The sequence below is a fragment of the Trematomus bernacchii genome, unplaced genomic scaffold, assembly GCF_902827165.1.
Source record: "Trematomus bernacchii unplaced genomic scaffold, fTreBer1.1, whole genome shotgun sequence".
Taxonomy (NCBI): Eukaryota; Metazoa; Chordata; class Actinopteri; order Perciformes; family Nototheniidae; genus Trematomus; species Trematomus bernacchii.
Window position 1 is genome coordinate 8,057,217 of NW_022987656.1, and position 16,645 is coordinate 8,073,861.

The window sequence follows — 16,645 nt, forward strand, 5'->3', positions numbered from 1 at the left end:
AAACTTCTGTCACGCAGACACATTGACCCCAGGGGATCTATTAAAAAACTTTCAGTGTTTTTACTCTGGATCTACTAAAATCGAGCAGGATCAAGTTCTTTTGCAGCTGATCACTCTCAAAAAAGTTCAGCGGAGACGTCCAAAGGTTGTCAACAGCGATATGCAGAAGGATAGGGAGGTCACTAATGAATATCATTTGCTGACCGAAGATCATCCCACAAAAATTCCTGTCTGCAAGGCCACCTTTTGCAGCGTATTGGGTGAGTTTAATTTTGATTTACGAATTATATTATTCATACAGGACTGCCTGCTCTTAAAACGTGTGGATCATTAAACAACGCTATATTGATGTGATAGGCTAGACTACACAGGCTAGATCAGGGGTGCCCAACCTTTTTTGAACCGAGAGCTACTTTTAAAGTTGCCAGTCTGCCGAGATCTACCAGTCCAAATAGAGAGGCGTAGCCATTACTGACAGCCTACTACCAGGTAAATACACACTTCTACTTGTATAAAACTGACCTTTGTACGATTAATACTTCATAAAATACTGCAGATCCTTTATCTTACCTCTTTCTAATCTACACACACACAAGTATTTAACTGAAGTTACACAACAGTGTTGTTGATACAGAGTTGGAGTTTATTCACACGTCACATACTACAGTGGGTCATGTTTTCAAGAAACATTGAACAGTGCTGCCACATATGACACAGGAAAAAAAGAAAAGACTGAACCCTTTCTTTGCCATTATATAAAAATAGTGTTGCTACAAAAGTATAAATTAGACTTACTAATAAGACAACTCAGATCTGAAGCTACACAGGAATCTGCTGCCAAAGTGCAATAAAAAAGACAAAATTAATAGAATCAAACCCTTTTTTTGTTGCATTTTAGTAGAGTATAAAAATAAATGCATTTAAAATAGGATGCAAGCAACACTAGTTTCTTAACCTGAATTGATAATAGACTATAATCAATTTAAGTTTGCATTCTTATACCATTTTGTACAATCATTATAATGAATAAGTTCAAACAAACTAAAACTTACAGCTGATTAATAACGGTATCTAACTTGAGTTTTTATTATATCAAAAACCTGTTAAAATGCTACTGTTATTTTTACTGTCTCCAAAAAGCGCGTCGGCAGCCTCCAGGAATGCTTCTTTCACATCTTCGCCGTCTTTGACAGACTTCATGTGTTTTGCAAGAACGTGACTGACACGATAAGATGCTCTGGTAGCAGCCTTGCTCTTGTTGTTGGGCCTGGTGAAAATGGACTGCTGTGCATTTAGCTGTCCTTTCAGGTCCCTCACCTTTTGGGAGCGTAGGACAGAATTAGGAGGGAATTCCGTCTCGTAGCGTTTGTGCACTGTTTTGAAATGCCGCTCCTAAATTACCCTTCTTCGATAAAGCCACGCTCGCGTTGCAGATGAGACAGATGGACTTTGAATTGGAATAGATACAAAAATAATCATCCTCCCACTCGGAGTGAAAATGATATATTTTGGGCTTTTTTGCTTCTGCCATGATTGCGGTCTTGTGTGTGTGCGGACTGTCACTCCTGTTGACACGTTGACACGGACAACGTCAGCGAAATAGTGCCCACTGCCCACCAGCCACGCCCCGACACATGGGGTCACGCCGGCCAATCACAAAGCGTTGATGCGTTCAAGTGCATTATTCTGGCACAGGAAGATTATGTTATAGGACATTAACGATAAAACAGAATATTGTTGTTCTATTTTTAGACACATCTCGCGATCGACTGGGAATCTCCCCGCGATCGATCGACTGGTTGGGCACCCCTGGGCTAGATAATGACAGCTTAATTCACAACAAGCACATCACTGGCTTTTCAATGCAGCCTAGGTTATATCATGAAGTGAACGAGGCACAGCTAAGCTTTTCTGTTGAATCTTTAATGTTTAAGTTTATTGCTATTTTTTTGTTTGTTTGCATGTTAAAATGTAGCCTACTTAAGGAATGAGTATTACTTAGCCTATAGTTGTCTGATGTATTGCTTGGGCACAAATGTCCTAGCCTAGTTGGCTGGTCATCTGCCATTGTTATTTGATAAATAAGCCTACTGCAAGTTGAATTAATGTAGAAAAGTAGGCAGTAGCCTAAGTAGGTACTTACACACACAATACATAGGCTACATAAATAGGACTATATAGTTTAGTTTAGTTTATTTAGTTTATTTTTTTTTTTCGACTAGGACTATTTAGGCTATAGGTTTGCATTTAAAATGTATGAATAACTGCCATTTAGTTGTCTGATGCACTGCTTACTCACAAATGCCCTTCTTGGCCATGTCATCTGTCATTGTGAATGGATACTGTGAATGAATAAATGAAGCAATGAATGAAGCAATGAATTAATTAATTAATGTAGATAGATAGATAAATAAATATATAGATAAATACATAAATACATACATACACACATACATACTACAACCACACCTACATACATACAAACAAAATGTCATTTTTCTGTCATTGCAGGTATTGGCAAGGATCGTGTGTCTCGAGTGGCAAGGTATTATGCACTCAACGCTACAGCCAGACCAGAACTCAGGCGTGGTGCTCGTAAGGTGGCAGAAAATGATGCCAAGAAGCAGCACGTGATGGATCACATCAAAACGTTTACATGTAGGGCTAGCCATTATGGAAGAAGGGGAGCACCTGGCCGGAAATACCTACCCTGTGACCTCAGTGTGAAAAGAATGCACAAGCTATTCGACCAACAAAACCATGATGTAGTCAGCTACTCCCTGTATTACACTGTTTTACGACAGCACTTCAACCTTGGATTCGGGCATCCTGCCACAGATGCCTGTTCTTCATGTGCCAGGATTCAACTGAGAGTCAAGGACCCCAGCTTGACTGAAGAAGAGAAACGCAGTGAGTCTGCATCCTACATCCTACACAGGAGACGAGCACGGGTGTTCTATGATTTACTGGGGCAGGTAGATCATGATGCAGTGACCCTTTGCTTTGACATGATGCAGAATTTAGTACTCCCTAAAACCGCCATAGGTCCGGCATACTATTCCAGACAGCTATACATGTATCTCTTTGGTGTCGTTATTCACCATGGGACGGGAAGTAAGCAAGCAGTGGATGATGTTCATCTGTACACATGGATGGAGCATGAAAATAGAAAAGGTAGCAATATGACTGCTTCAGCTCTGGACCACTGTTTACGTCAACAGTTGAGTGGTGCTCTTCACCGCGCTCAGAGGCTGCGATTGTTCAGCGATTCTTGTTTTGGTCAGAACAAAAATATTAACCTGCTGTCCATGCTGTTTTCCTTTATGAAGGAGGCCTTTCCAAGAATCAGTGCTGAGTATGTGTTTCCTATAAGGGGGCACAGTGTTCTGCCCGGATCGTGTGTTTGGGAGGATTGAGCAACAGGTTCGAAAGAAGGATACCAGAGGAATACTACCAGATTTTGCGCAGTCATGGAAATGTACACGTCTATGGGCAAGACTGGGAGGCTTATGATTTCAAGACAGAAACACAGGCTTTTGTAAAGTCACAGAAGTCATTTAAGCTAAGTGAAGCAAGAATGCTGGAATTCAGGAAGGAGAAACTGGGATTCAAGGCTGTGTATAGCGGTGAATACTGCTACCACTCAGTGCTGAAGAGAGGAAAGAAGTGGGCAAACTTCAAGCCAAGTCAGCTTCCCAAAGAAAGCACAGTGAAAGAAGCAAAAAGGAAGGATGTCCTGAACTTGCTCCCTGAAATTGGTGTGAGTGACAATGTGCGTGCCTTCTATGATGATGCACTCTCTCAGTCACAGATGAATGAGGTTGACTGTGACAGTCATGAAGAGTGCCAGCCTTTTGAGAGTGGCCATTCCACTCTTAATGAATGATAAGTTGTAAAATGTTTTACACAGAAATATAGTTATATTAATTAAATGGATTTAACAAGACTTGTGCAAATCAGTTTTCAATCTTCTTTACAGTTCTTTACACAGATATAGTTATATGAATGCAATGGATTTATAGTATGCACAAGACAATCGTACAACGTACAGCACTAATATGAATGTAACATGGCAAAGATTAATGTGATTTTGCAATTTCTGTGGTCTAATGTGATATTGTTGTTCATGTTCTTGTTCATGATGACATTTTCCTCTCATGTAATGTTTTATTGTTGTAATGAATGTGTAGCATTAACAAGATGACCCGTTAAATACATTTTGGGAGCGATGATTGATGTATTTTTGGCCCAGTGCCCATATATAAGTTTAGTATTGAACAAGTTCAGAGGTTTTCATATGTATCAACTTACTTACGGTTATGTATTTTTCCACAGTTTCAATATGAAAAATAAAATGGATCTATTGCATTTTGGAGGAAAAAAAACGTGTCATGGATTTATTGCATTTTGGGGAAAAAATTATCAGTTTTTAAAATAAATCTTTGAAAATCAAAATCTGGATTTTAATTTTTAATGTTATCATAACCTCAAGGTGCTATGTGAAAGTTTGAAACAGAAAATAGTGGTTTTCACTTGCCACTTTTCTTGGTAAAGAAAACAAATTTTTACTCAAATTAATCAAAATGGATTTATAGCGTTTTGGAACCAAACTCTTCATATAGAACCATTCATGTTACTCATGTCGTACTGACACAGAGAACCAGGTGAAAATGTGCCTGTATGGTTAAATCATATTTGCATGATGTACTCACATGCTCTGATTATTACTGTGCATTGTCCCACCTACTTCATAAATGGACTAACATTTTTACAAACTTCTGCTGATGTTATTCATGACAAAAAAAGGCCTTTAGGTTACATCGAATGTCATACATATGCAGGTTTGATTCTTTGTCTGGTTATTTACAGTCCCCTGCAAATTCAAGTGCCTGTTCAGCTTCAGTGTCATCTGCCATATACATAAGCTTCAATCTTGCTGTTACAACTCACAGTTCTCCACTCATATCTTTATTCATTGGACGTCATACAAAAAAGCATGGTGTAATTATTAACAAAAAAGGTGTCCATTGTTGTGTTCAAAATTCCAGGAAAGACAGACAACTTCTAAGTTTAACTATTTATTATGAGAGAGCAAAAGATATATATTCACTTGGCCAAGGATTCCGTCATGTCATAGAAATTACAGGCAGTAAAGCTATAATCTGTAACCACTATTTCCGGAAAAGTGCCCTGAACCTCGTGCGTGCATACATTTTTATTACACAGGGCGTTGCCCGTACATTTATGATTGGTCAAGACTAGCTGAAGAGATACCGTGGTTTAGACTTGGTTCTCTTTGTATTCTTCCAGTGTCTGCACCTGACCTTGCTACATTAGTATTGCAAGCTAAAGACGTCTATTTATTCCAAAGTCACAGCCACATAAATGAGCACAATAAGCTTATAATGTAATAATAAGAATCAGTCTTTCTAATGTTATATCAAATCAAATCAAGTTTTATGTATATAGCACATTTAAAAGCGATTTTTGGTCGAGCCAAAGTGCTGTACATGTAATAAAAACAAATTACTACAATCCCAATAAAAGACAATAATTTACAACAGAAATATAAAAAACAAAAACACAGGGAATAGTCAGGTGTCATACTCCGCTCTGACTAGAAGGCCAGGTAAAAGAAGTGAGTTTTTAGTGAGGATTTAAAAAACCCTAGTGTCTGGGCCGACCTCACATGTAGGGGCAGACTATTCCAGAGCATAGGGCCAGCTGCTGCGAAGGCTTGGTGCCCTCGGGTTTTGAGCCTGGTCTTGGGCACTATCAGCAACAGCTGGTCAGCAGACCTTAAATCTCTGGCTGGGGTGTAGCGATGGAGGAGTTCGGCTATATAGGCCGGAGCCAGCCCATTTAAAAATAGCCTCCACACCATATAGCGAATAAAAAAATATGTAGGGATTTTGACAGATCTCTTGGATCCATTGATCACTTTGGATTTATATGCCTTGAGTTTTTTTCTACATTCAGTTTAACATACCTTTTTGTTTGTTGCTGAATTGATTTCTTAACAATCCAGTAGCCTTCTGGGGGCAGTCATGTACAGAGCAGAGCTAGGTAAAGCTTGCATTAAAGCCTAAACGTTTTCTGAGTTGCGATACAATCTTCTGTCGTTAAAATCCTAAATCTTTTTTCTTCTTCAAACATGGTGCATACATAAAATATAAACAAGAAATCTAATATAAAACAAAAAATCTTTAAGAACACTGTAATAAAATATAGTTAAATAGCAATAAAATAAAGCAGTAATTTACAGCGAAATGGAATGCAATGAGTTATAGAATATAAAATATGAAATCTGAAATAAGAATATGTGCAGTAAGCAGTATTTGAACATTGTGTGCATTAATGTAATGCATATGTGACCTGAGGCCTGTACTACGAAGCCGGATTTTCGCTTAGCCGGCTGACTTCAGGGAAAACTCGGGCTTTCCGGTCCTACGACGCTGGTTCTCTTTTTAGCGGGCTAGATCTCCATGGTAACTTATGCTGAGCGGCTAACCTCCTCGGGAGGAGGTTAGGTTGCAGGCTAAGAGATCAACTCAGTGAAAGCACCGCCTGCTGACCAATCAGAGCTCCGTGTGCGCAGTTTAAAGTTATCAAGTCATATTACAGGATAGAGGAAATACAGAAAAACTGCCGTTGCAGGAAAGACGGCCGGCAAAACTCAACTGACTGTGTGAACGTGAAAATTAATAGAATATCCCCTCCCATCTTCAGAGCAGTCTGACTATTATAACATTAGCGTTAAGAAAGCTTACTTAAATATCTGCCACAACATAAGTAACCGGATCAGAGTAACATTAAGTACAGTCCGCGGCACTGTGAGTGCAGACGTCGATGTGTCCCATTATCATTCATATCATATCACATCATAATGTATCATATATTTCCTTATCTGAGTCAGCTGAGCCGTATCTGGCCGTGCAACACTCACAGTGTCACATACTGTATGCAGAAGTATTATTTTAAGCAACACATTAAGTTGACGAAACACTCGAGTCAAATGTAATTAAAGTCAGATCCACTCGTGTCTTATACGGGGCAGTGATTTCATAAACCTGTTAATGTACGCATTCAAACACTTTTTCTGTTACCAGCTGTATTCACCTTGCAGGTGCAGCTATGTGGCTTTTATCCTGGATAAAGTGTTTAAGTCATGGATGTTTAAAGTTTAACTTCTTCATATTTGACTAATATTAAAGTTCACTTTTCATTCAGGAAGTATGACGCTGCGCTGTTAGTACGCTTGTCCATGTTTGAGATTGGTCGAATGCTCCAAATACCACCCCTTTCATGTGAACGCGCACCTACCTAGATAGGACACGGCTGGCTTGAGCGATCCACTTGACAACCAGCGTCGTAGTACAGTTTAGCGAGAGCGCGTATGTTTTGGATTGGGCCAACCGGCTAACTCAAACATATCCAGGTTAGGAAAATCCGGCTTCGTAGTACAGGCCTCTGCTCTATCGAAATCAGTCGCATTGTCCCGAAGACACATTTTGAGTTGTATACACAGTTGGAAAGAGGAGATTCCTAGCTTTCTAATGATATCAGGATTGTTGTTGTACTCCAAATATTAAGCAAAATATGTCACATTATATAATGACTATCACCGAGTCATCATTTTGAGAAAAAGGCCTTCAAAGTTTCCTCTTCTCTGGAATCCATCGATCTGATTGATTATTAGCGGAGCAAATGATCAAAATAGTACGGAGGGAAAATATTTTTGGATTACTGGTCTGGGGGAAGCTCGCGAGTGTGTGTGTGTATGTATGTGTTTGTGTATTTTTGCGTTTGTGTGTATTGTGTTTGTTTCCCGGGGAAAACACTCACGAAAAACGCCGGCTGTTGTTATGCCTGCTGTGACGTTAAAGGGGACCTATCATGCAAAATGCACTTTTGTACGTCTTTTATACATGAATATGTGTCCCCGGTGTTCCAGGGAACTCACCAAGTGTCAGAAAACACAACCCTCTCTATTTTCCTCCATACCCAAATCTCTAAAAAAGGGGCTGCAACGGATCTGATACAGACTGATCCAGATTTGAACACTTCTATGTCGTCACAGAAGTGGCACTACGGCTATTGGGCCAACTCTCCACCTATCAGGGGAATGTGGGGTTGGGCCACGGCCGGCCATTGCCGCTCGAAAGCGCTGGAGACGCTGTAGTACATATGCCAGGCCTGTAAGTGGCGCTGTAGTCTGCCACAAAAGCAGCGAAGAAGACTTCCCGCCCATAGTTACCATGGTTACCCTTCTGTTTATTCTCCGCTGTGGCTTTTTTTTCTCCCTCCCCGAGGCAAGCGTTGCTCCCGCTGCTTTAATTCAATGCAATCCCTCCCCGTCGAGGTAAGCACTGTAATTCTCTCCGGTTAGTCCACCAGCAGATGACAAACACCCACCTCTCCGCCTCTTCCAAGGAACGAGGGGACCGTGCGGCAGAGTTTCAGTTTCAGTTTCTTTCGCCGGTCAAGATATCCGTTAAAGTTTAAATCTTCCGGACAAAATTAGAAAGGTGCCGGTCAAAGGTCTTCTTTGTTATTTATTGAGCTTTAAAACAAATGAATAACGACTCTATATAATAAAACACGGAGGACGGAGATCTCTTTTTCTCCCCCTCTTCTGACAGCCCAGCAGCTGATCAGAGCACGGCTACCCTCTCCTGCAGGGGGGCGTGGTCAGCAGAATCAGACCCGTAGACAGAAAACAGCACATAGAGCGAAATGAGGCATGGCTAAAATGCATGATCTGTTTGGTATTTTGAAAACAGAAACGTATAAATATACCTTATATAGGTATGGCCCTACAATATATCATTTAAATATAGCATGATAGGTCCACTTTAAGTTACTCCGTTCTCTGCTTGTAATTATGCCGTTACAAGCTTCAAAGTTGTATTTATCATCTGAATTTGCGGAAACAAGTTTCATATTCTGAAAGCCAAGACTTTGTTTATTTAAAATCAAATGAAAACAAACTGTAACGGACCCTGCCGTGTTATCTATGATTACTATACACCTTACGATCATAATTTCAGCCGGAGGGAGGGGGGGGCGGCGCTACGGAAGAGCAGATTGCGAGTGAGAGCTGTCATCTTCCCTTTACAAGCTTCAAACATGTATTTATCGTGTGATTTTGGAAATAAAAGTTTAATATTCTGAAAGCCAAGACTTTGTTTATTTAAAATCACACAAAACACCCGAACCCCGAAAAACTAGTTTTTTAAACAAATCCACGTTTATTTTGAAATGAGCCGTTGCGACTTCCGAATGATTTCGATAGAGCGGGTCACATATAGAGTCTACGTTGTGTCAGTGGGGGGGCCGGGCCTTGTTTAAGAGGCCGGTAGTGGAGGGGAAGAAACTGTTCAGGTGGCGAGAGGTTTTGGTCCTGATGGAGCGCAGCCTCCTGCCAGAGGGGAGGGGGGTGAACAGTTTGTGTCCAGGGTGGGAGGGGTCGGCCACTATCTCGTGGAGGGATGGCAGATTACAGCCGATCACCTTCTCTGCAGAGCGGATGACATGCTGCATCCTGCCCTTATCCTTGGCTGTGGCTGCAGCGTACCAGATGGTGATGGAGGAGGTGAGGATGGACTCGATGATGGAGTTGTGGAAGTTCACCATCATTGTCTTTGGCAGGTTGAATTTCTTCAGCTGCCTCAGGAAGAACATCCTCTGCTGGGCTTTTTTGTGAGGGAGCAGATGTTCTGCTCCCATTTGAAGTCCTGGGCGATGATGGTGCCCAGGAAGCACACAGAGTGATGGGGGCGGGTGGGGCTGCGTTCTTCCTAAAGTCCACAACCATCTCCACTGTCTTGAGAGCGTTGAGCTCCAGGTGGTTGTCCCTACACCAGGTCACCAGATGGTCCATCTCCCACCTGTAGGCAGACTCGTCCCCACCAGAGATGAGTCCGATGAGGGTGGTGTCGTCTGAACTTCAGGAGCTTGACAGACTGGTGACTGAAGGTGCAGCTGTTGGTGTACAGGGAGAAGAGCAGAGGAGAAAGAACGCAGCCTTGAGGGGAACCGGTGCTTATGGTCCGGGGGTCAGAGACGTGTTTCCCCAGCCTCACGTGCTGCTTCCTGTCAGACAGGAAGTCTGTGATCCACCTGCAGGTGGAGTCGGGCACGTGCAGCTGGGAGAGCTTGTCTTGCAGCAGAGCCGGGATGATCGTGTTGAAGGCGGAGCTGAAGTCCACAAACAGGATCCTGGCGTAGGTTCCTGCTGTGTCCAGGTGCTGGAGGAGGAAGTGAAGGGCCATATTGACAGCGTCGTCCACAGACCTGTTGGCTCTGTAGGTGAACTGCAGGGGGTCGAGGAGGGGGTCTGTGATGGATTTTAGGTGGGACAGGACAAGGCGCTCAAAGGACTTCATAACCACAGAGGTCAGGGCGACGGGTCTGTAGTCATTTAATCCTGTGATCCTTGTTTCCTTGGGAACCGGGATGATGGTGGTGGTTTTGAAGCATGCTGGGACGTGGCATGTCTCCAGTGAGGTGTTGAAGATGTCTGTAAACACCGGAGACAGCTGATCAGCACAGAGCTTCAGGGTGGAGGGGGAGACATTGTCAGGGCCAGCCGCTTTTCTGCTATTGAGTTTCCTAAAAAGTCTGTTTACATCCCTTTCATTGATTGAGAGAGAATTTGATGTGTCGGGGGAGGTCAGTGGTGTTGGAGAGTGGGACACTGAGGTGCTGTTTACACGAGAACGCAAACGGCTGTATCCGCTACTTTTCCCTTTCGTATAGCCCGTTCGTTCACACAAGGCCCTAACGGAAACGCGGAAACGGACCCCGCAAACCATAACGGGTCCCAAGGTGGATAGATCTGCAAACGGAACGCTCTGGGGGGGCCAAACGGCTACTATACCAGGGGTCGGCAACAGGCGGACGGCGGTCCGGATCCGGACCCAGATGCCGACCTATACGGACCCGGACCTATAATCAATACATTAATAGGGGATTTCAATTTTGACGGGGTGATTCTATTTTAACCGCTGTCGACAGGGGGCGAAAGAGACGAGTGAGTGATACAGGGAGAGAAACACAGAAGAAGAGACGAGAGCGCGGCAGAGAGAAGCGGAGAGGAAAGTGAGTGAAGAGAATAATTAGCGATACAGGGAGAGAAGCGGAGAGGAGAGTGAAGAGGCGTGTTAGCGACAGGGAGAGACAAATAATTACACATGGCGCTCTCCAAGAAGAGGAAAGTGGACAGAACAGAGCTTTTAACCCTGAGTGGACGGACTCATTCATGTTCATCCGGCCTACTGGGAGCACAGAGCCAGTGTGTCTCATTTGAATACGATATCAAAAAAGTCTTCCGTTCGAGACCGCTCGAAAGTGCTGGAGACGCTGTCGTACATATGCCAGGCCTGTAAGTGGCGCTGTAGTGCTGCCACAAAAGCAGCGAAGAAGACTTCCCGCGCATGGTTGCCCTTCTGTTTATTCTCCGCTGTGGACGCTCTGGCTCTTTTTCTCCCTCCCCGAGGCAAGCGCTGTAAATCTCACCGGTAGTCCACCAGCAGATGACAAACACCCACCTCTCCGCCTCTTCCAAGGGACGAGGGGACCGTGCGGCAGAGTTTCAGTTAGGTTTTTTTTCGCCGGTCAACATTTCCGTTGGAGTTGAAATATTCCGGACAAAATTAGAAAAGTTCCGGTCAAAGGTCTTCTTTGTTATTTATTGAGCTTTAAAACAAATGAATAACGACTCTATATAATAATATAAGAGTACAAAACGGAGCCTCTCTTTTCCTCCCCCTCTTCTATCAGCCCAGCAGCTGATCTCTGAGAAGGAGAGGTGGGGAGAGGCGGGGCTATTGCTTCAACGTTATCAGGAAATGATCGTATAGGCGTAAACACGGAGCCGTTTGCCCCCCCAGAGCATTTCGTTTGCAGACCTACCCACCTTGGGACCCGTTATCGTTATCGTTTTCTGCCTTTCCATGTCGGCCTCCTGTGGCCAAACTGTCTATCTGATAGTGAACTGTAGCAGATACGACGGTTATCGTCCTCGGGTGGCCGGGGCTTTAAGGCCCTGACACACCCAAACTGACACCAAAGAACACGTCCCGACGGACCCGATTGTTGTCGCCTCACGTCTCCTGCGTCTTGGCCAAACAGTCGTACTGGAACACACCGCAAAGACTTCAGCCGACGGCCAAGTAGCACGTACGCGCATGCGTGAGTGGCAATAACTCTCCTTACAAGCAAGCGGCGATAGTGTGTATTCTTAATTCAAAAGAGGCAACCGGAAGACAGACTGCATGATATATACAAACAACAAATAGCGTGCGTTCCATTTTCACTCTCGTCACAGACTGTTTCACAGACTGTTTCACATAACGACTTATAATCGAAAACATGTTTAGTGCGGTACTGGAAAATGAAAAATAATAGCCGTCTTTGTGTGCCTTCTTCACTTCCGTTTCGCTTCTCATGCACTGATTCGCTAAGCTGAACAGCCAATCAGAGTGATTTATTTTGCCGACAGCCTTTTGCCGACAGCCTCCCGATTCAACATGTTGAATCGGGAGCGGAAGGTGTCGGCACGGCCGAAAAGACACGACGGCGCTGGACACACCGATCTGAGTTGGGCGACAGGACGCTCATCGACGGCCAGACATCTATCGACGGCCGAAATCGGCCCGGTGTGTCCGGGCCTTAAGACCACGCCAGACAGAAGCAGAGTCGTTTGCTGAGAGCTGGTGTTGGAGTTTCTCAGAGTATTGTCGTTTAGCATCTCTCCCTGCCTTGTTAAAGACATACTTCGACTCTCTAAAATGTGCCTTATCGCCACTCCTAAACGCCTCCTCCTTTTGCAATCTTAGCTGTTTCAGTTTTGCTGTGAACCAGGGCTTGTTGTTGTTGAAACTCACCCTGGTGCGTGTTGGTACACAGCTGTCCTCACAGAAGCTGATGTATGAAGTCACAGCCTCTGTATATTCATCCAGACTTTGAGTAGCAGTCCTAAACATGTCCCAGTCAGTACAGTCCAAACACGCCTGAAGTTCCTCCATAGCTTTACTGCTCCACTGCCAGTTTGAGTTTCTGCCTGTATGCAGGAATCAGGTGGACCATGGTGTGGTCAGAGTGGCCCAGTGCGGCGCGGGGGACGGCGTGATAGGCTCCCTTGATGGTGGTGTAACAGTGATCCAAAATATTCCCCTCTCTGGTGGGGCATTTAATAAACTGTTTGTATTTTGGGAGTTCGTGGCTGAGGTTGCCTTTGTTAAAGTCACCAAGAACAATAACTAGGCAGTCCGGATAGGTCCTCTCCACACACAGTATCTGGTCGGCGAGTGTGCGCTGCGCCTCCTGCACGTTCACATGCGGTGGGATGTAAACACCGACCAGTATGAATGAAGAAAACTCGCGGGGGGAATAGAAGGGTTTGCAGTTGATAATAAAGGTTTCCAGAGTGGGAGAACAGTGCTGCAGAATCACTGTCACATCGTTCCACCAGCCACTTTTAGTGTAAACACATATTCCTCCACCTTTTTCGATCCACACAGCCAGGTCTCAGTGAAGCACAAAACACAAGATGAAGAAAAGTCTCTCTTTCTGCTAACCAGTAGCTGAAGCTCGTCCAGTTTATTGCTTATGGAACGCACGTTGGAGAGAAATATTCCGGGTAGCGGCGTGCGAAGTCCGCGTCTCCGGAGGCGCACAAGTGTCCGGCCCGTTTCCCTCTCCTGTGGCGTTTCAGTGCTCGGATGCACGTGAGGGTACCTTTTACAAGAATGTCCAATAATTCCACGGAAGAACAGAGAAAAGTGGGAAAGTAATCCACTGAAGTTGTTTCTCTCATGTTTAGGAGCTCTTCCCTGTTGAAAGAGTTTGGTGCACTGTATGTAAACACTGAATTAACACACAAAACAAGACAAACAGAGCGCACCAAAACACAGAAGCAGCCATCTGCAAAATGTAAAATTGTAAAATTCTAAGAAGAATTCCATTTAGATATTTGTTGTTCTTCCTCTTAGAAAATATTTAAGGTTTTAACAGTATTCATAGGATTTGGAGTGAAAATGATGTCAACACATTTCATCAATTGGTAACAAAAATAATGGTTTTAAAGGTATATGGTTATGTTTTTTTCGAATCAAATTAGTAAAATACATATCTTTTCGCAGTTTTTTAGCATAATTGTCAAATCCCAACAGTACATGTTGTAATAGTTGGAGCTTATGAGACTTGTAACACTTTTGTAATACATTGCAATATCTATAGGAGTTTGTAAAGGATTAAGTATTTGCACACTGTTGCATGCTCTAAACCTTTAAAAAGATCCCAGAGGGAATCACACTGATAACGGGGAAATCAAAGGTGTTCTAAAATGTGGAAATCATCAGCTCACGAGCAGTTTAACCTGGATAATTTGATCATGGAGCCAGCTCTGATGAAATAAAAGCATTGGACCATTTCCATTCCATTTGGAATTATCTTAACCCATTTCATTTGTAATGGAGATGGAGGATACAAATAAAAACCCTCTTTTAATGTTCCCACATGTACATGTCCACAGCACATAACACACAGTGAGATTTAGTCTCTGCATTTAGATCAGTCTAGTATTATTCAATTCAAATTCAAGGGCTTTAGATATCATATGCACAATATCTACAGTGTAGTTGTTGGCAATGAAAAGTCCAAGGCCCAGACGACAGCGCAACATAAAATATACTCAAGAAATAAAGAAGTGAAATTGTGCAGGAAAAGAGTGCAAGGGGAGCAGTGTGAGGACCCAGTGCCTTGCTCGAGGGCATCTCAGTTGTGTCCATGAAGTGAACTGGAAACACTCAAAGTACCAATCAGCAATCTATTCTCGGCCCACTCAGGGACAAATGGTGACCCTCTCTGGTTCCCAAGATAAGTTCCTACTAACAGAGCTACTGCTGCCCAATACCAATGCAAACCAATGGGTGATGTCACAGCTAGATCCATCTTTAGGTACAGTTTAGGGAGTTACCAGGTCTAAATGCCACATCTGTTTTCAAAGAACATAAAATGCCCATAAGTATTTATTGTATTATTATAAGTATTGAGTCTTCGTTAAGCACAAACTCCCTGTGCCAATGAAAATGAAGCCCAATGATGAAACCAAATGATCAGTAAAATAAGTGCATGTGGTAAGGTATATACAAACAGTATGTTCGAATAACATGGATCTTCATTAGATAGTGTTTTTTTAGACATTTAAGCTGTAAATGCTAAATGCTTTAGGTCACATAAATACTTTCATGGAAAGGCAGCATGGCCCACCCATCAGTACATGATTTATCAATGGCTTGTAAGTAAATAGGTTAAATTATTTGATTATTAAAATGATGTATAAAATGTTGATGACAGGGACTGTATGCTGTCTCCTAAAGATATTTAGATTGATTCTGTGTTTTAATAAATGTGTTGGATAGAAATAGTATTATATTGACACACAACTACAGGCCCCTCAACATTGTTGAAGGCCAGGAGTGGGAGAGAGGAGTATATTAGCTGCAGCAATTATACTACTAGACCAGCACATGTGTAGACAACATTATACAGAGGGTCATCACAGCGGCTCTCTGCTAAGTGTCTAAAGATTGATGGCATTTGATACACAGTCCAGCATAGAGGGCAGAACAGGGCAAACGACGAAGTAAATACTAGTATTATACTTGTCATCAATCACGATTGTCACAGGTTAATATTGTTAATAACTCGATAACATTCTTTGACAGCATTAATAAAAACCTGTAACTGATGATTCCTGGGGCTAATGGTTGGCTCTTTTTTTTCTCTTCCTCTGTTTTCAGAACTCGGGTATTGAGAAGGCCTTCCTGTTCGATGTGGTCAGTAAAATTTACATTGCCACAGACAGCAGTCCAGTGGACATGCAGACATATGAGCTGTGTTGTGACATGATCGATGTGGTCATTGACATCTCCTGCATCTACGGGTAAGCCACCAGACTCTCAATAAACCATAACGACTTCTGTATTGTCACAAAACTAAACTATGTCCTTGTTGCAGCTCTATCAGAAATATTGGTATTCGGCAAGCAATTTAAGTAATGGATGGTTCATCTTTCAACAAGTGTTTAGTAGGCTATTGGAGAAGTTGTTCTTGGTCTTCACTAACATTTAATGTTGGTCATTATGTGCTTTAATACAAAGTGAAAACTAAAATCCTTTTCGGAACAGCACATACTATGTTATATTTCAGTGTAACAACTAAAGACTATACAACTATGGTATTTATTTTATTAGAAAAAACTGGATATAAAAATAACAGACTTCTGTTGTACATAATAAGGGCCTTTCAATACATTATGCAGAGGAACATTAGGACCCTTCAAATGTAATGTATTAACAAGGTTGTCTTAGGCAGTTTTTCTGATATGTAGTTAATTGATGTGACCCCATCATGACAACATTTTAACATGTTAATAATAGACATAGTTTCAGTTTCATAATTTAAGCCTCTGATTCCCCTTCATATCGCAACGGCAGTGGTACATATAATAAGTCAACGTTTTCTTCTCCGGAGTCAGGTACAGATCTGAAAGCAAAGGATAGAATATGTTTAGTTCCAGTGCTTGATTGTGATTTGCTGAGCCATGTTAAAGACGGTGTAAGATACTTTATAAACA

General features: G+C 42.6%; 1 protein-coding gene across 1 annotated transcript in view; it reads left to right on the plus strand.

The window, feature by feature from the left end:
* The window catches only part of rragd (ras-related GTP binding D), a 97,962-nt gene that overhangs the window by 51,460 nt on the left and 29,857 nt on the right, over positions 1 to 16,645 (plus strand). Inside the window, exon 5 of the mRNA XM_034135132.1 lies at positions 15,810 to 15,952. Within this exon, the coding sequence (XP_033991023.1) occupies positions 15,810 to 15,952 (143 nt within the window). The remainder of the gene's footprint in view (positions 1 to 15,809; positions 15,953 to 16,645) is intronic.